Source organism: Rousettus aegyptiacus, unplaced genomic scaffold, assembly GCF_014176215.1.
Source record: "Rousettus aegyptiacus isolate mRouAeg1 unplaced genomic scaffold, mRouAeg1.p scaffold_m13_p_2, whole genome shotgun sequence".
In the NCBI taxonomy this organism is placed as follows: domain Eukaryota; kingdom Metazoa; phylum Chordata; class Mammalia; order Chiroptera; family Pteropodidae; genus Rousettus; species Rousettus aegyptiacus.
Window position 1 is genome coordinate 64058693 of NW_023416295.1, and position 27578 is coordinate 64086270.

Consider the following 27578-nt stretch of genomic DNA (forward strand, 5'->3'; position numbering starts at 1 on the left):
CAAGAGCAACTGCCCACCTGGCCTGGCAGAGCTCATCTTCAAGATCCCATTCTGCTTTCCAAATAAGGGGCCACTCAACCTGGGCGCTGACCCACCACACCACTGAGGCAGAGTGGTGTTTGTGTTTGTTTCATCCTTATTCACTTACATCCGATCCCCTCAATTTTCCGTCCCACCCTGTGTATACACAGCCTTAAAGAAAGACAGGCATGGGTCTGTTTTGTGGCCCAGTGACTTCTGAGTCCATCACCAAAGAGGACAAAGAATCCCCCAGGAACTGAAAATCCTAACAATCAAACCTAAGAGACTGAAACCTAGTTTTTTGTTCACCAAGTCTAATAAAAAAGCATGGCCGTTTGTATAAAAGAACAAAATTCAATCCTAGGAAACAGAGCATGTATCAAAGCACCTTCCTTTCATGAATGTTACTAAAATAAGCAGCCATGCAAAACAGCCAGATAAGCTTCCCATACAATCAACTAGTAGTCACCAGACTATACTGGTGAGAGGGCATAGCAGCAACAAGTCTAAAGAAATGATTTGCTGCCTGTTAAAAGTATATTTGGAATTTAAAAATCAGAGTGGTGTATTTTTAGCATCCTCAGTTTATTGTCTAAGCCAATTACAACATCGTAAACAGCAGGCCTATGACAGTCTATTACATATGTGCCCAGCATTTTACGAATATTATTTCAGTTCAAAAAATAATGTGACAGGGTGTGCATTATTTCATCCACTTTAGAAATGTGGAAATTAATGCTTAAGAGTGCCCTAACATTTATTGAGCATTTACTATGGCTCACATTCAGTGCCGAGTGCTTTGTATACAGTCTTTCATTTAATCTTCACAAAGTTAGAGCACTTATTTCAAGTCAGAAGGCTATGAAGCAGCTGAGTTAGTTGCTGTCCCAGAGTCAAGTGGACTGAAAGCACCTGTGAATTCCTCAGACTCCCTCACATCCAAACCAGACCACGTAGACATTAAATAGTCTAACTGTGGCATTGGAGCAGTCTAAGTCGCTGCCTACACTTTGTAGATTTTAAGATCCTCGAAGGCAAGGCTTATATTTTACTTGCCCTTATATCTTTCACACCTATCACAATGCTGACATACCACACACAGACCATCAAAAAATTTTTGTCGAATGGAACACTTCAAAAGAGTAATATGCCTCAGGGCAAATACTAAAGCTCAAAATATACACAATAGATCTAGCTCTCACAACCACAAGGGCAATCCAGAAGAGGATCCAAATGAAACTAATAAAAGAGAAGAGATAAATCCAGAGTTGGAGACGAAAAGTGGAAGTGAAAGTACTATGTGATCAAAGTGTGATCTTTAGAATATTGGCAGCAGAAGCACCTGAATTTCTTATTGAAAGCAAAAATCCATGGGTACAGGCCCAGATATGCAATCAGAGACTCTAAAGAAGGGATCTAGGCATCTGCATTATTATGCACTCCCTAGATAATTCTTAAACACAGGAAACCAAAAGGGACAGGGAACAGGAAGTTGTGGGAGATAATTACCTTGAAACCAAGCGAGAATGAGATGTGCAGACAGGAAGACCAGCTATTATCTTGCCTATAACGGGCTGATCTTTTACAAACACTTTCCTCCTGGGACATGGAGTTTCTCTTTGATAGCCGACTGAGGCTGGTATCACTCAAAGGGAAGAGTGTTTAGAAGCAGAGTGATGGTGCAGGGAACAGAGAAAACAAGCCTAAGGTTTACTTTAAAATAAAAAACAAACATACTATGAAAAGGTGAGAGTAAAACATACAGCATCTTCGGTAGCAGGTGCACCCCCCAATCAAATCACCAAAGGTTTCCTCAGCATCGAAGGCTGCCTTCTCCCAGCCATTTTTCAACTCACATCTTATTTGAAGTAAAATGACATTTCTACAGCAAAGAGAACAGTCTTACTTGAAGGGTGGAGGTAGATAATGTCTTTCACTGTGAAGTCTCGGGACTGTGCAGCTTTCAGACAATCGGCCAGCAGGCTCAGGAGCAGGAGCCAGGCCAGGGCAGGGCCAGGTTCCATGGCAGACTGAGGCGTCACTCATACAGGGCGTCTGGCAGCAGGGACTTGAGATGATGAGAGAGAACTTGCACCTGAAATATGAAACAAAATTCAGCCCAGTGTTCAACTCAAGAGAGCCACAAGAAACTTGGCCAGGCTCCCCTGTTGTGGGGATAGGAAGCAGAGGGCACAAGGAAGAGGGTACACATGGAGAGAAACTTTATAAACGGCAATTTTAAAGCACTTGGAAAATTCAAGTTCAAATCTATTCTGAATCAGATCACTAAAGCTTCATTGGTAGCAGTCCCCTCTAATATCTAGCAGAGATGGTATCAAGAGAGATTGAATTTTAATGAAATCCAGCTATTTTTGCCAGGAGGCCAGGGGATGGCAGCTAGAATGCAACAATAAATTAGTCGAATACAAAAGCCCAGAAGACATTCCCTTGATAAAGGCAAAGGCCAAGTATGAGGGTGCAGCCTTACTGGGTCATGTTGGTCATATAAACCCATATAGAGTAGACTTTCAGATTTGGAGGGGGCGGGAGGGGGGGAGTGGGAGAAGAAACGTAGGTAAACAGTCCTCTCCCAAACCGAAAAGTACCTCTAACTCAAAATCTCTTTAACATATGCAATATTATTGGCATGGTAACAACTCTGTGCAGAAGGCACTATTATCATACCATTTTGTGTAAAGTGAAGTCTAGCAAATAAGTTGATTCAAAGCCAGGCAGTCTGGCCATTGAATGCGCATTTTTAAACAGTAGGTGATACCATGTTCTTCCGAAGATTGTTTTGTGTTGCATTAACGAAAACTGATGAAATGAAATCAAGGTATCATGATAACACTAAGCAATCATCATTCTATCCTCTACTCTGTCCTTTTCAATTAAAATTTAGGGCAGTAAAATCTGACATTATAAGTAAACTGTCCTGTCCAGTTTACTTATAACGTAGATCTGTATCTTAATTTATACGTGCTACTTGCTTGTTGTCTTATTGCTTTTCTGTGGAGTCTGTCCCTCACATTATACTATTTTCCAAGCATACCATTCTATTACGCAGGCAAGGGGTCAAGTTAGGTATTTACTTTACTTTGAACTGACTGAGAAAATATAATTTGGACATTTCATTTATAAATTTTAACACCAACATTTAAGGAGATTTTTAAGTAGCAAAACAAAATAATCCTAAAATTATTTTGTCAAAACAAATAGACCAAGAGTAATTATATTACAAAACAAAATCAATAGCGACAATCAATATGGACTAATTAGATATTAGAATATACTATAGAGTAATATTAATCAAAGGAAAATGATGAAAGTATAAGAATGAATACAGAAAATGCAACACTCTGAGGAGCTCAAAAATAGACCCAACCATTTCCATGATACAAGCAATTTTTCAAAATTACAGAAGAAAAATTTGAATAGAATTATAACTGGATTAAAAATTGTGAAAAAGATTAACTGAAACCAAACAATGCACGGCACACTAAAATTTACTCCAGATGGATTAGTATGTTCACTATTTTTTTTAAAGCAGACAAATTTTTTAAAAAGCGAGTAGAGCTCTTATCACCCTGTAGCAGTTTGAAGATGTCAGCCTTGCCAATTTCATGCTCGCTACCCATCTTCTGTTTACAGTTTGACTCCCCACGCAAATTTGCAATCAGAAGATATAGGCTGCCCATTCACTTAATAAACATGACTGCCAGGCACGATGCTAGCCACTTGGTTGAACAATAAGATGAGAAAACAAATATCAATGATACCTTTCCCTCACAGAGTGACAGGGACAAACATTATCTCCTATTAAATGAATGCAATAGTGTTTCTCTGGTCAGGTGAGGCCGCCCCTGAGGAACAGATCTGCACAGCGCCCCGTGGAGAACCCACTGCACATCAACACCCCCATTTCTTCACAGTCTGTGGCAGGGCTCAGTGTGAGAGGGGTAGTGAGGAAAACTATTTTGTTTTACTTTGATATAACTAACATTAAATATCAACTAGCGGCCAACTTAAGTTCTTTTTAATGTGAAACTCAATGTTTACACCAGTGCTTCACATATATCAAACAATGCAAGTGGCACATTTTATTAAAGCATTTCTCAACCACAGCATTCTTTCTGGTTATCGATTTAAAAATCTTCCTCTACACAGTACTTGCACTAAGAGTTATGCATTACTTAATGTCATCTGAAATGAACCTTACTGCAACCTCCGCAGCATAGCTACCCATCCACAAGCCTTCATTTCACAGCATGCTTGATTAAACACAAGTAACATACAGAGGTGAAAAGCTGGATGCCTGGCATCGAAACCTTACTCCAACACTTTATGACTGTGCAACCCCGAGCCAGTTACTTAACCACTCTGTTCCTCGGTTTCTTCATCTGCAAAATAGGGATCATAATACTACCTACCTCAAAAGTTTATTATGAGAATTAAATTAGTTAGCATAAGTAAAGCACTAAGAACAGTGTCTGTCACACAGTAAATGCCGTGTAATTTTTCCCTATATTTTTACTATTTCTTCTTTGTTCAAAATCGGTCAATATAATTTTCTAAGTGAAAGTAAACATGTTGCAATTAACTGTGGTTAAATATACAGCTCACTGAAGTCAGAAAAACATAACAATTCCAAAAACTACTAAGTATGACAAATCATGGTCCATACGTCTCCTGCACCCTAATATCTGCCCCAAGGCCAGCCAGGCAGGGACAAGGCCAGTGAAGGAGAGCAGGAGAGTCTCTTCTGCCACCAGCATTTTAATATGCTGAGGCTCATGTAGACCACGGTGACTTCCTGCCATCCATCATCATTGAAGCCAACACGTGGGTGCTGCCCTTCTGCCCTCTCCCTGTATCTCCCCCTCCAGGCTACGTTCCAGCCCCATGATCCTTACGTAACGTCTTGTGTTAGATTTTACTTTATAAAAGATGTTGAGAGAGCACAGGTCACAAGCATCATCTTGCATCCCTTTCAAGGCTCCTGTCTCCACGTGTGCAGTGTGTGCATGCTCACATACCCCACTCGTGGGGAAGGATCACAGACTAAGTTAAAGCAATCATTTCATTCATTAAAAGAGATCAGCTTTACTTACTATAAGCAAGCTTAATTCTTTAGGCTTGGTTCATGTAGCATGAGTTTTCAAATTTGAGGGGGTTCAACTACTTTTAACCATGAATTTTATGTGTTTAATGGAGAATTTCTAAATTCTTAAAGCAATCGAAACTTTATCATCAGCACACATTCTACTCAGGACATTATTTCTTAGGAAAAAAAAAGTATTTATAGGTTTATGTATTATTTTTAAAAAGGCTGAAAGGATATGCACTAAAATGATGTCGGATTTGGGATAATGTTCTTTTTGCTCAATTTGCATTGTTTAATGTTCTTTTTTTGTTCAATTTGCATGTTTAGAAATTTTTGATGAGCATATATTATTTTTATAAAGAGGAAAACAGTTTTTTAAAAATAGTGCTTCTCAAAGAATGAGTTTGACAGAATAATTTCGCTTTTTATGCACAAATGAAAGTCAGCTTTTCTCCTACAGTCAATACAACTTCAAAAATACCCGAGTCTCTTCTACAATAATAGAATCAACATTTGACAGCATGTCCTCTCGTTCCCTCTTCTACCATCCCCTTCCTTTAATATCTTAGTCCAGGTTCTCTTTGTAGCAGAATCTGGGGCAAGGACTAAAGGTGCTAAGACATTAGCTGGGAGGAGTAAGCTCAGGACAATGAGATTGAAGGGAGGGAGGGAGAAGAAAGGTGGGGGTGGGGGATAGAGAGGAATCTAGACAACATAAAGCAATGTAACCCTAGGTTACTATTATGCTCCCTACTTCACAACACCCACAAAGAGACAGGACTTCAAGGAAGATCTGTACCTTAGTATAGTCCATGGAAGAAAAAGGAAGAATTTACCTGCCTGTTCCTTCCTTTCTCTTGTTTCCCACTGATCAAGGTTCACACCGCAAAGAACTCTTTCTCTGTCTGACCCTTGCCTGTGTTATTGATCCTTGTACACACCACATTGATTTTTTTTTTTTTAGGATTTATTTTTATTTTATAAATATTTTATTGAGATAAAATTTACAAAACATAAAATTCACCACTTTAAAATAATACGGTTCAGCTTTTTTTGGTATATTCATAATATTGTGCACCCATCACCGAGTCCAGAACATTTCATCATCCCCAAAAGGAAACCTTGCAATCATTAGTAGTCATCCCAAATCCATTCCTCTCCCACTATCTGGCAACCACTAATCTACCATCTGTCTCCAAGGATTTGCCTGTTGGGAACATTTCAATGGAATCATACCGAATACAGCCTTTTGTACCTGGCTTCTGGCATAGTGTTTTCAAGGTTCATCCATGTTGTAGCATGAATCAGTATATCATTCTTCTACATGGCTAAATTATTTCCTCATATGGATATACCGCATTAGCTTGTCCATTCGATGGTTGATAGACATTTGGGTGGTTTCTACTTTTAGATTATTGTAAAATATGCTGCTACTAACACTCATCTACACATTTTTGTGTGGACATATGTTTCAATTTTTTTGGCTACATACCAAAGAGTAGAATTGCTGATTCTTATGGTAACTCCATGTTTATCTTTTTAAAGGAACTGCCAGTTTTCTACTGCTGCTGCACCATTTTATATTCTCATTAGCAAAATATCAGTCTTCCAATTTCTCCATATCCTCATCAATAATTATTTTCATTAATTTGTTTTAAAATTATAGCCACCACAGTGAGTGTGAAGTAGAATCTCACTGTGGTTTTAATTTGCATTTCCCAAGTGACTGATGATGTTGATCATCTTTTCCTGTGCTTACTGGCCATTTGTATTTTTTTCTTTGGAGTAATCTCTATTCAATTCTTTACCCATTTTTTTTAAGTTGGGTTATTGTTTTTATTATTTAGCAGTAAGAGCTCTTTCTATATTCTGGACTCTGGGTCCTTTTCAGATACATAATTTGCAAATGTTTTCTCCCATTCTCTATGTTTAATTTTCACTTTCTTAATGGTGTCTATACAACACATAAAGATGTTTAATTTTGATGAAGCCCACACATTATGTTTTATAAAGTTTTTGTTCCCTTAAAGAAGTCAAGCCCCATAAAAAGAAAGGACTACATACAATGCACAGTAAAAGAACCTGTCTATTTTGTAGTAGCCGGGGCTAGATTTCCCACCTCTCTTTTCCATGAATAAAACCAGATGGGCAGGACTATTTATTAATATTGCCAACTGCTTACATTCCTGCAGTAAATCATGAAGTGCTACTCACTCTATTAGTGCTTTCTAGGAACTGAAAAAATGAAAAATGAGTGACATGCATTCACATTTCATCTAACTATTACTGAAACGTGGGCTCTGCTAAGGGGGCTGTATCTTTTCTGTACAGATTCTCAGTAGTTCATGGAGCCTTAATCTCTAAACCTCACAAATATGATGCTGGACATACTCGGATAATATAAAGGGTCTTTTCTAGGACTTTGATGCTTTTCCCTGGAGTCTACTGTGCCTTTAGACTGTTCTAGACATTTAGAAAAGATGTTGCATTTCCATTTTATGTGCTGTTATTTGAATATATGCTGAGAATTCTGTCTCTGACTGCAGCTCTCTTTATGAAGAAGTACACTCTCATTTTCACAGCTCCGTGACCTTTCATTTGTTATTTATGAGCTTTTGCAAATCTAATACCACTCTGACAGATTTAATTTGTGCTCTAAATTACCTTTGCATGAGTTACTCAACTGCTGGTTTTATTCCAATGGATTACTTGCTACATTCCGAAACAGAAAAAAAGTAATAATTTGAGAGTTATTAGACTTCCTCCACTTGGGAGAAAGTTGAAAAGAGTTGCATTCTGATTTTCACTACATGGTAGTAGATAGTGTAAAGGAGGATGTCTATGCTAGTCAGAGAGGCAAAGTGATAGGACCACACTCCACTTGCTATTTCATATAGAGTTCATAAAATAAGATACTGCCAACTCCTTAAACTGGTCACTAGCAGATAATTAAGCACTTCTGGAAGCTACACTAAGGTACCAAGTACTAAATGACAATACCTTAATACTAAATCAATATATAAACAATTATGAAGTAGAAAACTAATACAAATTTAAACAGATTTCAATAGTAGTCACATTGAAATTTGAAATCCCTAATACGAGAGCAAAATGGAATTCTGAAGCCTGAAAGATCATGAGAAATCTTGCTTTAATTTTCAACATATATAGACTAAGCTTGGTTATGACTTAATAACCAGAAAAAGTTAATCCCAAAAGTATAAACCAAAGGGATTTCTTCATGGACTAAGTCTATTTAAATACATCATTCTGACCACAGTACCTTTCTTACAATTTAGGAATTGCTCATAACATGTGGCAATGTTAAAATGTGTTGGCAATTTCATTGACACATCTCCATTGAGAGGTGGAGTATACATCCTCTACCCTTGATTTTGGGCCAAGATTATTGCCCAATCGACAAGAGGGTGGTAGACAGACACTGTGTGACTTTCAAAGCTAGGTCACAGAAGTTGATCGACTTACACTCAGTGCCCTGGAATACACACAATGAAGCCATGTGAGCAGTCTGAGTGTGTTGTGCGCCATGCTGTGAAGAAGCCCAAGTAGTCCACACAGAGCTGCTGAGACTTGATGAAGAGACAGTGCCCTGACAGTCCCCAGTTGCTCCAGCCCGCTCCTCTCCCCTCTATTCCAGCTCCAGCCATTGATTGCAGCTGTGTAGAGACTTCAAGTGAGAACCACCTGGCCAAGCCCTTCTCATATTCGTGACTCACAGAGACCAAGAGAGATAAATAAAATGATTGTTACTGCCCCGTGACACTAAGTTTTGTGGTGATTTGTTATACAGCAGTAGATATCTGGATCATAAAGAACTGGAGCAGGAGAGCTAACTAGGAATTATTGTTCTGCTCATGAAGATAATTTCATTTGTCACGTTTGTTGCAAGGTACAGAAATTCAGATCGAATAGGCTGTAAACAAAACTGAGGGGGGAAAGGGAGGGGGAAGAATTTTACTGTCTCACCTGATTGCCTAGTTTAGACATGGCTGAACTTTTCACCCTCTTATCAGGAATTTCCATCCCTCAACTCTGCTTTGTCCTCTCTTTTGCCTTTATTCTCATTCAGGTTTTCCCAGTCTGTGGCCAGCTGCTTCAGAAGCAATCCCAGACTGTTTTTCAACTGTTCCAGAAAAAGCTCTAAACAGCAGGGCAGTCCATCCCTGGTCAAAAACCAGCCAGAGGAATGTGGCATTCCAATTGGCCAGAGCTGGGGTCACTAGCATGTCACCGGGGGACAAATTAATAGTATCAACTTCATGGAAATCATGTACTAAAATAGGTATTGGTTTCCTAAATAAAAATCTAGGAATTGTCACTCGAAGAAGAACTGGATGCTGGACTAGCAAAATTACACAGATGTCCACTACAATAAACAATTTGAAATAACCTCATTAGCCTGCAAGTGCAAAATAAAGCTAATGGTAGCTAAAATGAATATCTTTGCAAATGCCAGAAGGTGGGGAATTTACCTACTGACATTATTTTCTTCTCTAAAAATAGAATCCACTCCATTACAACACTACATATCAAAATATAATAATGTTGGAACAATAGTTCTAGTGGGCCTTTAGAATCACTTCTGCCCTATACTACTATCCTTCTCATGGTATGGCTCTTTTACTGACACTCATCATGTGTTGCTCTTGGGGAGCGCCATGTTCTCACGTGACCCATCCTACAGGCTGCTGTTGTTTAGATCAGGGTTGGATATCCGATCGAGCCAGGCCAGAGTCCTTTCTGGGTATTTTCCAAGCCAGAATTGGAATAAGACAATCAGCCCTGTCTGGTACAGAAGCCCCTATGAAGTAAAACTCAAGCAGATGGATATGACATGTTCCTTTCCATGTGGAGAAGGAAGAAGAGTATGAAGTTTGCCAGCCAAGAGAGACAGAGAGGAGAGATGGAGAAGGACCCCATCTATGTGCACCCCTTGACTTTTTTGGCCAATTTTTAACTCTTTACTTAGAAGCTTCAGTGTCTAATATATGTTCTTTTTTTTTGCCCAAGATAGTTTGAGGTGGCTTTCTGTCCCTTGGAACCAGGAACTAGACCAATTAGAAAGTGTTCCAAAAGGGTCCAGCTACCAGCCTAATTTTCCTTTGTAACAAATAAACTTCTTTCATTAATACTTCTTAAAGGCTTATCAATTTAAAAAAAGGTTAGAGTTGGTTTTTAAATGTCACTAATAGAGAACTAGTTAGAGATGACCTCTTTTGGACTTTGTAGACACTGGTGTTTTGTTTCCATAACCTATAAGGAAAGAGATGTTCACACATCCCCCGTATGAATCAAGGATCTATTTACATCAAAATCGATGCTTTTAAAAAAATGTATTTCTTTTTCTGGAACTTTTTGGCAAGGCTAGGCTTAGAAGGAAATGCTGCCTTTCTACCTTGTCCCAAACTGATTTAAAGGTCAATTGCATCAAAAATGCTGCAACTCCTGAAGGATAAATGATGCTTGGCTGAGTATGCTAGTAATATATTCGCATTTCTAAAAGATGTTGTATTAACTCTCTTCTACTTGTCGGATAGATGCTTATTGCTTCCTCTATGAATTTGAAGGTTTTATAGAACTGACGAGAAGGCATTTTGAAGGACAAAGAGCCGCAAGGGAATGGAGTCAAAAAACTCTACGCAGGAATGGAACACTGGGTACATTTCAGTTACAGCCTGCCATTTCTTACTGACTTGGAAAAGAGTGACAGTCTTGAGGAAGTTTTGCTTTTGTGTCTTTTATTAAATGCTTCTATATATTAAGAATGTTGTGTTTTCATTTTATTTTTTTCTTAAAATTTTCATCCCAGAAACCTTCCAAAAATGTGAAAGTATAAAATATACTCAGAAACATAACAATGGTTGTAAGTGGATTAAATCACAAACAGATTTGTTCGTGTTCAAAATAGCTGAGTTCCAAATCCAACATTTAGATTATTAGGCATATACTTTCTATCATTTGATCAAAAAAGAGTTATCTTGGTACCATATAAAGGTATCTTCTCTGTATTTGGACTGGTACATTCACCTTCCCTCTGCTGATTTAGTGTTTCCAAAACTTCAGAAACAAGAAAGTGCTAGTAATAATTATAATGCAGACACTGCCTGCTGTGAATGAGCGGAGGTATGCTACACTGTTTAACCAATTTTGTTGGCAGAAACCACTGTATAGTGCTTTGGGCCACTTTGTTTTTGTTTTAGAGCTCGAGTATGAAGATTTATTTGAGGCCTTGAGGCCTATTAATTCTTCCAAATCTTTCTCAGTTGACTTTGGCCACTGTCATCCTCACCCACATTCTTAAGTGCTCTCTGCCCTCTTGCTGCTTCTCACCCTGTTCTCTGAAAGCCACATGTAAACAAACAACCCTGCCTCTAACCCTGTCATAAAACATTCCTTTCAGCGTTTGGTGTGTTAACTGAAGCCTGGCTCTCAGTAAAAATACCACTTCCCTCTCTACACTGGAAGGTGGTGCTCCCTCTCCCAAGCTCAGTGGACTCCGGGGGCAGGAAGAGGCCAGATTTATTCTCTCTCCCACTGCAGCTTAGAAAGCATTACTCTTCCTTCTCAAACAGTTCTCCTCCTCACCTCAGAGGATGAGCCACCTGCTCGTGTGGCTGTCAGGATGTGGAGACTAGAATATGGCCTACCTTTAACCATTAACAATCACTTAACATAATCTTTATTCTCACTCAGGATTGAGAAGAATCAGCCCACATTAAATCTTATTTCCTGTCTTGCATGGAGTAAGGTTTTATTTATGCTTCCCAGAATCCTGACCAAGTTTTTGTCAAAAAGCCTTAAGACCATTTCTACTTAGTCCTTGATACAACTCAAGTTCAAAAAAATATATTGGCTAGTTTCATAGCTGTGGAGAGCTCTTTCAGAATTTCTTATGGGGCAGGAGAGCCAGCCTGTACTTTCTCTTCTTATGGGAAAAATGCTAAAATAAAAAATAAATCAAATAACCAATATCAAAACAATGGCTTATGGCTACATTTTTTTTCAAACCACTGGGTTCTTTTAGTAGCTAACTACTAAACTTAACCAACATTTCTTGTTTAATGAAGAATATGTTTTTAAAAACAAATTTATCCAGGCAGTCATCCTTCCAACTTCTGATCAACCAATACTTTTGAGCTATATATACTATGTCTCCTGATAGCTCTAAGACCATCTCAGTTTCATCTGTGAAAGGGAATTGGATCTGCTAAAACTCATGGTCTAAACTATAACTTGACTTTTCAAATTAGCACAATTATTTTGAGAAGGAAGAATTTCCTCACCCTGAGTTTAAAGGCAAAAGAATGTATAAGATGACCTCCTAACTCTGCATTATTGAGGTCGGAATTCTGTAATGCACCATCTTCATTTCAAGTCTTTATAAATAATGGTTATTAAAGAAATCTTACTGTAGCAAAACAAAATGTAATAAGATTTTACATAGTATTCACTCAGGCAAAAAAAAAAAAAGATGTAGGAGTTAATTAATAAAAGAAGACTGTTCTTTTGTGTTTATATCTAAATAATTCCCTTCTCAGGGGTAAAAAATATTAAGTTAGCTTCTGTGGATAAGGAAATACAAGTATAAAACTGATTCCTGACTACGGATACTGAAAGAGCTATATGAGATTCCTCTTCCTTCTTCCTTGTTACTGAGTTTTCCTATTTCTGTCCCTCAGTTTTCCTTGTTTTCTATTACACTGTTCACTCATTCATTATCCTCTATGAGGCACCTATAGATAATGTTATGTGTTGTATATGTTATTGTCAATAGTTCCAGCTTAATATCCAAATTGTTGAACTCTATTTAGTAAAATCATTCATGTTAATTCTTAAAAATCCCTACAAAGAATGAAAGAAAATGTTGACTTGCCTAACATACAGGAAGAGATGATGCATCTTTGAGTCATTTAGTCAAGAGTGATCATGGTATAGTGTTGACCTGCTGTGCTTATAATCAAGGCCACATATTTGGAAAATGCCTGGTAGTGGAGCCAGGTGACACAATAGCTATACCCTCTCTACAAAGGCCCTCTGGGAGGAAATGACAAGGCATTATCAATGAAACCCAACAAGAGGTCCATATTTCTTCCTATCAACCAGGGCAGCTCATCTGTAAAAGGAAGAAAGGAAGAAATAGAGACAGGGTTGACCCAATACTACATTTTATAAAGATCAAGATAAATGTCTAGGTTCATGTGAACAATCGAATAGGTATACTAGTAATAGGACATGAGATTAGAGAAAACAAAAAATGTTAAAATCACAGTGTCATAGCCAGATGTGGATTTATCATAAAGTGAGTGAAGGATAAACTTCAGGGTCCTGATTGCATGGGCCAATGCCAAAGCTCTGTTCCTAATTTTAGGATTGTAATTTATGTATTCTTTTCCTTAAGGAGGGCTCCTCCCTAATAACCTGGATCAGCCACCCCTGGTCATAGTAATGCAAAAACCATATTTATTACTAGTAATAATATCACTTTTTCACTGAGAGGGATTAGGTTAATAAATAAAAATACATACTGTCTATTCCACTTTCATGGGGAGGGGGTTGGGGTGGAGAGGAAAGCCCAGCACACACACAAAGGCAAGCCTTCTCAAAATTAAGGAAGTGGAATCAGAGCTGGAGAAAACAAGAAACCAACCAAGTAACTCCACCTCCCTGGACCCTCCTCCAGCACTGCCTATGGGCAAATAACTCGGGACCACTCAAAGAATGCTAGGGAGCTCTTAGGGCAATTATAGTCAAGAGAGACCCTAGCTTTAGATAACGTATGTTGTTGTTGTTGCTATTGTTGTTTTTCATATTGTAAGAAGGGTCAGAGAAACCACTTTATCTTATCAGCCAAAGAAGAGCTGGAGGTACTAAGACTGAAATGGAGGCCACTGTAAGGGCAGCAACAGGACCACACCCAAGAAGCAGGGCTGACCAGCCCCTCCCCTTCTGCTCTCCCCTCTCCCAGTGACAGACCAGAGAAGACAGACAATAAGTGCAGGCTTCAGACCCAGGCAGAACCCCGACCCCTTCACCTACCTCGTAGGATTATTTTGAGGACAGATAGATAATGCCTGGAGAGCAGTATGGTGCAGTTGCTAAGAGTATGGGCTCTGGAGCCAGCCAGGCCAGAATCTGCTCCACTGCTGACATGTGATTAACCTTGAGCGGGTTTCTAAACCTTTCTGTGCCTTAGTTTCCTCATCTGCAAAATGAAGAAAAGGGTAATGCCTACATCATAGGGCTCTTATGAAATAACGCACACATCAAGCATTTTGAACTAGGCCTAGAACACGCCTGCTAGTAATTTTCAACATCCACTCAAGCGGCCTAGGAAAGCATCCAGTTACTCATCTGGGTCAAGATACTGGTTCAGAACTATCTGCTCTCCAGGAGGTGTGAAAGGTCTTCAAAAAGGCACTTAAACAGAGTGCTCTGTTCTATTAGGAGGAATTGAAAGCCCAGCTTGCTTCTCAGATTTTCTAACTGATCCCAAATGAAGATCAGCATCCTGCATTGAGGATAAAAACGCAGGGCAGGCGAATTAAATGAGGTCAATGGGGGAAGGTCTAGGGCAGGATTTCTCAAATTTGAAAAATGCTTTCTTCTTTAAAGCAAAAAAAAAAAAAAGTCTCACAGAACCTTTCCTAGCTCTACTGTCAGCTAATTAACCATAATCATAATAATTATAATATGACTTATAAATGCACAGAAAATTAGGATTAAGCTCCTTGGTGATTTCATATGGTTCAGCCCAGCAGGTACTAACACTCTTTGTGTTTCTTTAATCCCCACAAAATTCTTATGAAGTCGATAGTATTACCCCATTTTGCGGATAAGAAAACTAGGGCGCCAAAGGCACCATTCTGCAGCTGAGAAAACTGGGGCACCAAAAAATGAAGACACATTTTTAAATCTTCTACAGAATGGACAGGTGCCTGGGAACACATGTGTAGATGCTTAGGAGTGAAAAGACACCCCTTTGGGAAGCTCTGATCTGGGAGGCATACAGTGTCCTGGGGGATGGGGTGATGGAGGAAGAGGCAGCCCAACAAAGAGTTTGAGGCCCTCAGTGAGCACTGGAAGGACACCGAGACCTGAACAAGTGTTTCCTGCTTGAGGAAGGAGCCACTGAGGACCACTTTGGCATGGTACAAAGAAGGCTTCCTGCTACTTCTCAAAAAGGCAGGTACTAGCTAGCAGTGGGGAACAAGAGTTAGGGTGAAAACCCAGAGAGAGAAAGAGAAGGGGAGAAAGATGGGAAAAGGAGAGAGGGTAGACACAAGGAAGTGAGGAAGAGAAGGGAGTTGTCAAGAAAGACGAAGGTTTCCACATTTATTGCATATTGGAATCACCTGAGATCCTACAAACTACTGATGCTGGCTCCCGTTCATTAAGATTTCATTGGAATGGGATGTGACTTTGATACTGGGACTTTTAAATCTCTCAGGGTATTTCTAATTTGCGACAAAGTTTGGGAAATTTTATCATGCTTCTGCAAGTTCCTGGTGGAAGGAAACAGCCCCAAAATGTGTTCTGTTCATCCATGGGTACTGGCAAACTAACCAAAAAGTTCCCCCAAAAGTGCTGAATTAAGGTACTGTTATGCAGTTCAGCACGATCTGTGAAATTTATCCTGCTCAGCATCCTTCCTGGGCTGTTCAGGTCACTTGGAGAAAGAAAGTGGGCAAACAACGACCTATACAAAGACTACAACATCCCACTGGTTTGCACAATGCTCTGGCTCTAAACCTGGCAGGATTGTCCAGGCTTCTTTGGTAATAACTTCCCCAAAGTGGTTTTGATGACATGACTGTCCCATGTTGCCTTTGAAATGCTCCAGGGTGAGATGCACTCTACCTTTCTGACCCAACACACTTATTTTTATGACAACAAAAGAGAAAATGTCTTTAGGTCGTTCTAGGGATAAACATGCACCCACAACCAATACTCAGAAGGTAGCCAGAGAGATGGATGGGTTTTCAAAAAAGGAAACACGTGCACCAGCACTTTCAGAGGTGGCGTGAAGGGACAGGAAGAGAAGGGCTTTTGCAGATTTGAGTTTAAGCTCTTGCTCTGCTGCAAAGAGCCATGTGAACTTGAATTACAAAACTCCCCTGTGGTTCAGTCTCTTCCTCTGCACTGACACACGAAGGTGACTTCGATTTATTGGGACCCCCCACATGGACATTTCCATTGTAAGGGACTATGATTGTGAGGCTAAGGCTTGATTATGTGACCGCTATCTTTTTAAAGGTAGTAAATTTTCCATCTTCTCTCCCTTTCTAGTCAAGCATTCTGATGTTATCCATAGGAGGAAAACAGGGTCAAGATTAAGGCAAAGGGGAACAAATATCCGTAATATAGTCAGGAAAAAAACAGGAAAGGTAGGATACATTCATCTTAATTTCACTCTGTAAAGTTCCAATAACATAGTTCCAATATTAAAACCATATAGTTTCTGTAATTGGATTGCACTCTGTCAGGTTTTTTTCATATGGGTATGGGAAAAAAACTGAACACATATTGTCAAGAATTATCCAACAGGAGGCAAAGGAACTGGATCAAAGATCTTAAAAGGATTGGGATTTGACACGGATGACTGGTTGCTCCAGGTTCCTGTTTCCATGCTTAAAGGGATCTTAAGTTTCCAGCCAGCCGGTGCAGTGCATGCAGAGGAGTTTAGTAAGCAGTGAAAAATGCTACAATAATTCTATGTACACAAGAGCAGTGAAATGAAGCGTCTAAGTCAGCACCAGCCAACAGGACTTTCTGCAGTGATGGAAGTATTCTGTATGGGCACTGTCCATTTTGGAAGCCACCAGCCACATGTAGCTATTGAGCAACTGAAATGTGTGACTGAGGAATTGAATTTAATTGTAATTTAGACTAAATGGCTACATGTGGATAGTGGTTACGGTGTTGAATAGTGCTGTTCTAAATTAATGATAAATAAATGAAAGACAGTCACTTAAGGTTGTGACTTCAGAACTAATTAAAGCTAGGGTGAAGTAGAATGATTATTATGCAGCTAAATACCAACACATCACTGTTAATTAAATCAAATCAGAAAATATTGCACAACTGCCTCTATGGAAGGCACTCGGGCTGATTATTGATGCTGGGGTAAAAGGAGATAAAAAGGAAATGAAACAGACCTAGGTGTCATAATTTCAGGGGTACCACAAAGAACCACTCTACCCCCCACCATTATTTTGTTTTTAGTTGATGGTTGAAATGTTAGCTTATTATTGTTCTATATGCTTTATATTTGATTCCATCAATTATCTTACGAAGAAAGAATGTTTAAAATACTAATTTTATGGATGCGTAAACTAAGGAATAAAAGGAGTAAATCAATTGCTCCAGGATTACCTAGGTGGAAAGCATTCGAGTGGACATTTGAATTTAGGAAGTCTGGCTTCAGATATTATGCTTCAAAAAGTTGTCAGTAATTGAGAAGTTATGGTGGATAAAAGAACTGCTTTTGAGAAGAGTTTGGCTTGCTCACTGTATTTTGGACATAGTAAGACTGTGCCACTTTAGGAGAAAATGGTCATTTCAGCTTTAAGAAGTATAAAGGAGCATGTGCACACTGGGTGCTGAATGAGGAGAGTGAGGAGAGAAACAAACAGGGAAACTATGTGCTCTGGAACTCGCTTTGTTGAGCAGCCAGGCCTTTTCCCCAGGCCTTCTCTGAATGGATTGGTCTCTTTTCAAGTCATTTAAATCAATGGCAAAGTTTCAGATGGAGATGTAAAAACCAAGTTTTTAGAGAATTAGAGGAAAGAACCGTTTCTATTATATGTTGGGATTTCATCTCTGCCTAACTCAGTTTGTTTTAACGTTAAAATCTTATCCTTACAGGTGAAAATGTAGGTAATTCTAAGGGGCTGTGTCCCCCTATTTCAATCCCTATAATTACACATTGTAGATGGTTCCACATTTTTATGTTCTAAATAATGTTGTGGGTACCATCCTTTCTACTTCATAAGATGATCTATTCCCCATTATTTCTTAAAATAAGTCCTAGATATGAGGGACTGAATGGACCCTGGCTCGCACTGGGCAAAGCAGGTAGAATACTTAGGGTTTCCCTTCCCTAGAATTGTGTCACAAAGTGATAAGGTAAGTATTGCCCACAATTCTTTGTTTTTCTGTTTGCAATCAAGAGGGAAAGAAAAGCATCTCCCTTGGTCCTTTTCCCCTTAGGATTTTATAAAGTCAAAAATATCCAGTCCAGGTAAAATCAGGAAACATCTGAGTTTCCCAGGACTTAATACACCCTGTCCCCACTTATCATGAGACTTGTGAACAAGGCATATTTTTTTCAATCTTTATTTATACTCTAAGTTCAACATCTCCCACTAATAACACATACTGTAAATACGCCAAAAAAAAAATATCATGAACTCCAAATTAATTGTTAGTTTAATAGAGAGAATTCATTCATTTAATAAACATTTACCATGTCTAACAATGTACTGGGTATTGTTCTAGGTTCTGAGGTTATAGAGTAAACAAAAGAGATGAAAACAATATTTGATATACTGGTTCCGTATATTTCTGGTAAATCCCAGCTCAGTATTTTTGGAAGAAAAATTGATTCAACAAAAATTAATACTGGGGTTCAGTTCAAGACCCAGCTGATTAAATGTAGCTCATTAACATTTTTGGCTCAGCGCAGTTTAAGTTTCTTTTAGTGATATAGTCCTTGGGGACTCTTTAGTCTAAAATGCAACAACAAAAATGTTAACACATGAAAATCTGTTTTGGTTATTCAGCAAATCCCAAAACCCTAGAATTGTCCTGGACAGTTTTTTGCTCCTGACATGCAATTCCCTTTGTTTCACTGATACTACTTTCTAAATATTTTTCAAATCAGCCCCATCTTCATCATGCCTATGGTTAGAGCTTAAGTTCAGGTACTTAATTTTTGCTCGGACCATGGCCATAGCTTTTAAACTGGTATGCCTGCCTCCTGTTTCCTTGCTTTCGAATCTTTCTGCCTTATAGTTTTCAAAAAACAGAGATCTAACCATATAGCGCTACAGTTAGAAACTGTGAATGGTTCCCATTGCTCATAGGATATAGCTTAAAATCTTTATTGGTACATACAAGACAATATAGCGAGCCCCAGTGGGAGAATGAGAACACAGGCCCCTGGGATTCTGGAGCAAGGCCATGCCATCTGTAGTAGAGAAGCATACACTTTTTTAGTAACAGCCCCTGGCATTTTACTGAGCCCTGCTAAAGACAGAATGTTTATTCATGTGATAGCAAGTGATCATGCATCTGGAACTGCCCATTATGAACCCATTATGAGTTAGTTCTATTGAACCTGCTCAGTCATAAAGGCATTCACACCCACAGAGCCACAACCGGCACTATTATCTGGGGGCTAATGGAATGCCTCATCTACAGGGATGGGATCCTGCACAGCATATGACCAGCACCCATTTTACAGAAAGGAAGTACAGCAATGGGCCCAAGACCATGGCAGCCATTGTTATGGCAGCACTGCTTAGAAGCAGCTAGCCTCACCAAATGCTGGAACGGCCTCCCAAAGGTGCAGCTGAAACACCAGCTCAGAGGCACTACTCTAAAAGGATGTGGTGCCATCCTTCGGGATGCAGCATATGCAGCATATGCATGAGATCAGAATCCGCCATATGGTGCTATGTCCCATGTTGGAAGAACACATGGATTTAAAAAAAGGGGGGGGGGGGTAGAAGAAGCAAGAGTGGCTCTAGTTATCATCACTCCCAACAACTCATCAGGGTAGTCTGTGCTTCCCACCCACACAACTCTGAGCTCTGTAAGATTGGAGGTCTTGATCTCCAAGAGAGCACATTCCTGCCAAAGGGCATTGCAAAGGTCCTACTGAACTGTGTACTAGTAAGGAGAGATCTGCTGAATTTTTAAGAAACCTCAGAAATCCAAATTTTTGTTGTGAGATCGCTGCATTTTAAATGTTATAAATCGATTCGAAATTAAAATAATCCAACAGGAGGGAATACAAAGCTTACCCACTGACTGCTGTGGTTCACACCTGCCAGCTGTGCCCACTATTCTAAAGCGCTTCAATGGCCTCAACCATGACCCCCACGGAATGCACCCTGTGGGGCTGAATGCTGGAGGCTCTGCACATGGCGATGCCTCTAAGAGGCTGTGCTGCTTATTCTTTTAAGAAACTAGATCATTACACTTTGAATTTTGTCTTCTCAGTTTATAGGGTATTTCATAACCCCATGCTACTGAGACTGTATTAACCTCACAAAGGAACAACTATTTTGTTCAACAAGCATTTACTGAGGACTTAACATGGGCCAAGCCCTGCGCTAAGCAGGGAGATACAGATTTGAATAAGAATCAGCTCTTATCCTCAAGAAAATCATAATTTATTTGGGAAGACAGAAATCTAAAAAGTATAACATTATATTACTTGAGAAGTAGGTTTTATTGATACATTTCTTTGATACAATAAAGGCAAACACCTTGATTTCTCAAAGAATAACACCTTTTGAACAAACAAAAATTTTAAGAAACAGCTTAAACCATAACCTGGCTATTTGAAAGATTTTAATGGATAAAGCTTTTCATTATAAAACTGTATAAAGTAAAAAAGGATTTAGAATATTTGAATAGTGAGCATTTAAAAATATATTAATAAACACTTAATAAATGTCTTAGTTTATTAAGTGTTATGCTTTAATAAACTCAATTCAAAATTGTACCATATTCGGATTTCTTCTTCTGAATAGTGGTATAAAACACAAATCAATTTTGGTTAAGAAAGCAAAAAACATAATTTTCTTAACTGAACATCTATGCTATCAAATTCCACTAATTATTAAGTCCTGCTTCCGATGACATAAATTTGTAAAGATACACAAATATAACACCAGCCAGTTCTAGGCAAACTTGGCCATAAATTCTGGGATTACTGAAGACCCACCTATACATTGTGAAGATACAACTGGCCACCCCAGGGCCCCCGTCCTTAACTTAGGCACATCTGCACTAACCCAGTCTGCAGGGTGCTGTTTCTGTGCTGTAAGGTATGGCATGTGGCTAGAGACCGGAAGGCCAGAATGGGAGTGAACTTGGCAATTGTTTCAATCCAAATACTTCTTCCCTTCCCCTCCCTACTCCGTCACTGAGCCCACAATCAAACTGCAAATCAATTGCCTGGTACTGTTCAGGCAGATACGTGAACTTCACTTTCCTAATGTCCCTGACCAACACTTTAAAACACACAAATTGAAACTGCCTTGTGTCAGTGAGTATTGGGAGAATCTTAACTACTGGATTAAAAGGCCAATCAATTGGTAAATTCCCAGGGGAAGGCTTAATGCCAGAGAATAGATTAACTGCTAAGTGATTTCAAGAACAAATGAAAAGTGCAAATCTTAGAGAAATGAGGTGGGAAAGGAGAATAAAATAAGTGGGAGATGAACAACTGAAAGAATTTGGGCCATAGAAACTACAGTTCGTAAGCCTGTAATATAGTAGAAAGACGAAAGTCTTTTTTTTCTAATTCCTTTTTTTCTAATCATATTTCATTTTTCTTCACACAAAGACAATTTGGGTTGCTTTATTCTCTTCATCTACTTTCCTGTATAACGTTGTGAAAAATAACAATAAATAAATAATGTTGTGATAAAATTACAAACTTGACTACCTCTTTCCCCCACCCAAGTCTCTCCTGGGCAAAGGAAGGGTGCCTGGCAAGGATGTTGGGTTCAGGATCCCTGAGTAATGGGGGATGTTGGAGTACGCAGCTGGAGAATTCTAAATATCCTCAATTTGCCTTGTGTGAGGATAAACCAACTGTTGGATGATACTATTGATATGTTAATACTTTGTAAAGTCAGGGAGAAGGGAAAACGTAAGCCATAGATTGAGTGTAACATTGTTAAAAACAGTAGAAGTGCAGGAGAAATAAAAAATACCAGAAACTTAGCAAAATATTTTTACCGATTGGTCATAAAATTCAGCGCAGGGCTTCCTGGCTCCAAAAGGAATATGGGGAGCATGAGGAGTTAATGATTCTGAAAGTAATAAATTTAATTGACATATAATCACCTGGAAATGTTTATTCTCTATATTCCATTTTCATTCCCAGCACAAAAGACAGTTTGGATCCTAATATGAGATGACTTTTTTTTATATAACTTTTTAGCTTAAAAAAGGAGAAAAGTGGACAGTTTGGGCTTCCAATTACATTAGTGCCCACAATGCAATGTTGAATACTTATTTCCTTTTAACTTGATAAAAATGTCAGAGAGACCTCCCCTGGACACTGTGCTTATGGTGTTTACAGACCACAGTCCCAAGCCAGCTAATCATCAACATTATTTTAAAAAGTAGACTCTTAGAGAAACAGACTCAAGAAGTCTAAGATAGATAGAACCAGAAATTTTGTATTAAAAATAAAACAGAAACCAGCTTCTCTGGAGATTCCAAGGATTTCCAGGTATGAAAACCTTAGAATTAAGTCATTAAAAACATAAATAAACATCATCTCTAAACAACAGTCCATAAGTAAATAAGTATATAAATAAATAAAATTAGTTAATAAATCTTTTTAAAATGCTCACCCTTATCAGAGTTAAAGAAAAGCAAATCAAAACAATGATTCAAAACGATATAACTTGTTCACCTATTAAATGGCAAAAATGTGTTGATTTGATAATACCTATGGTAATGAGTGTGTAGGTAAAGAAACAATCTCATTGGAAGAAGTAAATTTATCATTTTGGAAGGTAATTAAGCAGTTACCTAGCAAGTCAATTTTTTAAAATATATGTGCTCTTTAATTCAAAAATTATATTTCTAACAATTCATCTAGCAGATATATTTCAAAAGTGTGCCAAGATAATACAGGCAAGAATATTCACAACAACCTAATAGGAGGTAGATTTATAAACTGAAGTACAACCAAAGGAATAATGTACAGCTTTTTTTAAAAAAAGATACATAATATATATTATAAGGGGGGGAAAGCAAAATGTTACTATCTAGTGCATTTCTTCCTCAAATGTTTCTACTGTCAATCACTATTGAGTGAGTCAATTTATTTCGAATTATATCCTACCCACACTGACAACCCACTTACTAGCAAAATGAGTTTGAGAAGGCCTATAATAAAAGGCTCATAGTAAGGTTGTTAAATAAAATAAGCAAATAAAATTCATGGAAAGGAAGAGAAAATTTTAAAGGCCAAGCAAATGTAGTGACTGATGGAGCAGTCAGCACAGCCCCAAGTTTCCAAAGGAAAAGGCAAAAATGGAAACATGATGGGTGATGTCATCTCGTCCAGGAAAAGACTGCATGCCTTCTTATCAAAGAGGACTTCCTAATCTGGTGCCAAAGTCTAAGAGACGTGATTCAAGACTCTTTGAAAACACCTTGATTTGACCCTAAATCAGAATCGCTCAGAAGACTTGTTAAAACAGAGTACCGAGCCCACTCTAAGAGTTTTTGATTGAGTAGGTCTGGTGTTGCCTGAGAATGTGCATTTTCTAGTAGGTTCCTAGGTGATGCTGATGCTGCTGATTTGGGACCACGCTTTGTGATATTAGGCTCTTAAATCAACCACTCATCCATTAACCTTTAATGGTCAACGACTTCATGGGTTATTCTGCTGAAGATATGGAGATACTCTTCACATAAGCATTTCAGTTATACACTGGAATGTAACCCAGTAAAAGTATTTATGAAGCTACTAAGGCCCAAATTTATCTTTCCTATGATCTAATCAAAAAATAATGCTGGAATTTGAAAACAGCCATAGCTATAAATGTACTGCAAATGCCTTAGCCCTTCTTAATACAAATGCATCACACATCCACTGCACCTGACAGGGCTGAGACAGGAGCTGATAATGCAAATTCGTGAAACACCGACCCGCATTAATGGTGGCTTCATTTTACCCACACGGGAGGCTGGTCTCCTGCCAACATCCAAAACGCATTACAATTCAATTCCAAAATCAAGACTCAATGACCTTTAGACAATCTGAACTCTTGTTTTTCTCTACTGACATGGGAAATAGAGCATTAACTGTACCAAGAATTAACATAAGACCTTTCTCCTGAATACATAAGAGTTCAAAATACTTTTCAGGTAGACAACCTTATTTGTCTTCCCAGAACCCTGAGTGGTAAGCTACACCTTTATCATAGCACTGGAATCCTATGTCTGAAACCACTGTCTCTAACCCCTACTTGGGTCACAGTTGTCAAAGTTAGGTGTTAACTGCACAGCTAAAGGGTGCCATCAATGCTCAAAGAATGACCACTTTACTCCTGACACTCCTAGGGGCCTTCCTGGTGGAGGTGACATAGACAGAGACCTCGCAGATGAACAGGAATCAGCTCGAATGAAGACAAACAGAAATGGTGAAGGATCCTGTGCTAGGCTGCTAGTTGAATATCCAAAATCCTATCACTCCTTTGTTACAAACTGAAGTTCGATTTTATTCGGGCAGCACCTGGCCTGACTCAGAATACACTTCCCGGAACTCTTTAAAGCCCTGGTGAGCATGTGAACCATCTCTGGCTAAGAAGACGTAGTCCGAGCAATAGTAGGGCTTCTAGGAAACCATAGGCTCACATTTTGTTTTTGTTTTTCCTTCTTTGGTCACCCCCCTTACCCTTCTTGCTGCCTGAAATATAGATGAGAAGCCCAGAGGTACAACTGTCATTTGTGTGAACATGAAGAGTGATAAGATGAAACAAGACTGGTCTCGGAGCTGTCACATCTGCCCTGGACTGCCTCTTCCAGCCTTGTCGTTTAGAAAAATAAATCCCCATTTAGTTCAGGCCCTGGAGCAAGGATGCATCCAGATGTATAGGAACAGAAACCCACCCTCACACATGTAGACTGCACTATTTCTGCATTACTATTTATTTGTTTTGTTTGTTTGCATTTCGGAGGAAGATCCCCAATCTTAGAGCAAATGCTAACATCCAAAAGCAAACTCTGAATCCTCCACTTTTATCGAAACATAAAACTAAGACTGCCCTGACATGCTTTAAAAATGCTGTTATAATTAAGTAGCAAACACTATTAACAACCATGTTACCAGAAAGTTTAAATATATTTAATCAAGAGCTAATAAGACTACAATGACCAATAACATTTGTAGTTTCTTCCCAAAAAATTCACATAAATACATAATCCCAAGGCTTTCTCATCCTCCAGAAAGAGAACCATGAAGTATCACACACAACACACACACACCCGTGCACACACAATGTGTGCACACACACATGCACACTCATGCACACGCACACAGCCTTTTGTTGTTTTTTACACACCATCAGTAGTCTCAAGTATTGATATTTCTCTTCATTTGCTACATAACAGACTAAGAACTACAGTCAGCAAGAAATCATGCAAAAGTTTGAAAATCTGTTTCTTCGTTACCTCAGTAATAAGGTATCGGGCAGGTACCCCTAGAGGGTAAACAGCAAGAAAAGCTCAGGCAGAGGACGATGCCACTGTGGCTGCCTGCCGCAGAGACAGATCACTGAGTGTTCTTTGAGGTATAAAAGCATTAGGCAATTGTGCTGAGACTTCCCTACCAGCTCTACCAGGGCCCCCTTCAGCTGAGGGAGTTGGGGAAAGCCTGGAGAATTGGATAGGCATGCTCCAATCTTGGCTCTTGCCCTAACCAGCTGTCCTCCTCAGCAAATCATACTGGCTCCTCCACTTGTACCAGAAGGGCTTTGACTTGCATCAGTGATTATGAGACTGGGGGTGGGGGCGAGGGTGGTTGGTGGACCAATAAAATTCAACTTGAAAATAAAAAACTGTGGTCCAACAAAGTTTTGCCAAAGTTGCATTCTTCTTTCAAAGGGCATACAAATAAAGTAACAACAAAAGCCCAAAGCCCAGAGCAGACATCATGTTCCCAGCCACCCTTCCCTTATTTGTGCTTTTATGATAGAAGATTCAATTCTGCCTATTTTGGAAGTGTGGGACAATCCTCCAAGTCTTTCAATGTTCCTCTTAATGATTTGATAATTTATTTATTTACATATTTTCCCTCTTTGTTTGGAAAATTTTTTCCACTTGATCATTTGGGCCAGCGATTCACCCCAATAGTCTTTGTATCCAGTAGATTCTCGAGTTTATTTAGGACATGGATCCCTTCAGCCATCCACTGAAACCTATGGACCCTTTCACAAAATAATACTTTGAAGTGCATAAAATTAAATCCATAGGACTACAAAGAAAACCAATTATATTTAAAAACCAATATCAAAATACTAAAATACACAAACTCGTGATATAACAATATATAGTCTTCTTTATTATAACATTAAATATCAAGCTCTAGTGGTGATACTAATGATTATAATTTCAAGCAGCAATGAGCATAGATGATATTTCCAGATATCTGCAACAATTGTGTTATATAAAAATATTTTTTATTCCTGTCAATGACAAAGTCCCAGTTATTACTAATATCCTGTGGTTTCATTAGAAGATAATGAAAATAAAAATGTACTTTTCCTTCCAAATTAAACATTATATTCTCCTATAATTCAGAAACAGAAAATTTCTATCCTATCCTAACATAACTACTTGGTTTTATTATAGCCCATTCCCTTTTTCTACTCTTTTGCATAACTGCATACATATCTGATATGTTATTCTGATACAGGCACAAATGTCAATAAAAAGGAAGTCATCTTCTCACTCTGGTCCCTCAGTCATCCCATTGCAATCACTGTTAGCAATTTCTTGGGTATCTTTACAACCTACTGAATGTTTTCATTTAAAAAAAACATTTTGTTAAAATTACAGAAAACTTTCTTTTGCAATGGAATTACTTTACAGCTTTTTCAAAAAGGACTATTATTTTTCTCCACTGTTCATTCAATTTGACCAGCACCACTTATCTTCTGCTTATTATTCTCTGGTGGCTGGGTCACCTTATCTTGTTTTCCACGGCTTTCTCATTACTTTATTTACCCTCTGAGTTCAGGTCAAGCTATTGGGACACTCTCAACAGCAACAATTCCATGAACCTGGGGCAGGTCCAGCTGGCAAGCTGTCTGTCCCCTGCAGAGGTCCCCAGGAAAACTACTCTGCACCATCCCAGACTCCTCAGTAGAAAAATAAAGTGTTCTGATGAAAAGAAATCATCCTCCCTCAGAAACCTCACTGGGAGCACTTTCAGGGCAGCCATAAGACAAAATAAAACCACAGGCACACGTGCACGCTCGCTCGCTCGCGCGCTCTCTCTCTCTCTCTCTCTCTCTCACGGCCACCTTCTGCCATCCCATCATATCATAAATGGCAATATTCCAAAATAGGAAAATTAGAACATCATAATAAAAGGGGCAAATCTTCCCAAGAAAAAGCAGTCAGCGTATCATAGTCATACAAATAACAAGAACATACAGAGAAAAAGGAG

General features: G+C 38.8%; 1 protein-coding gene across 4 annotated transcripts in view; it reads right to left on the reverse strand.

Moving 5' to 3' along the window:
• LYPD6 (LY6/PLAUR domain containing 6) overlaps nt 1-27578 on the reverse strand; it is a 111350-nt gene that overhangs the window by 26121 nt on the left and 57651 nt on the right. For 3 of the 4 annotated variants that reach the window (XM_016151128.2, XM_016151124.2, XM_016151129.2), the window contains exon 2: nt 1928-2116. In XM_016151128.2, coding sequence (XP_016006614.2) covers nt 1928-2045 — 118 coding nt within the window. In that variant the 5' untranslated portion in view covers nt 2046-2116. Of the gene's footprint in view, nt 1-1927; nt 2117-14182; nt 14501-27578 lie in introns of those variants that run through there. The other variant, XM_016151125.2, reaches the window with a different exon arrangement.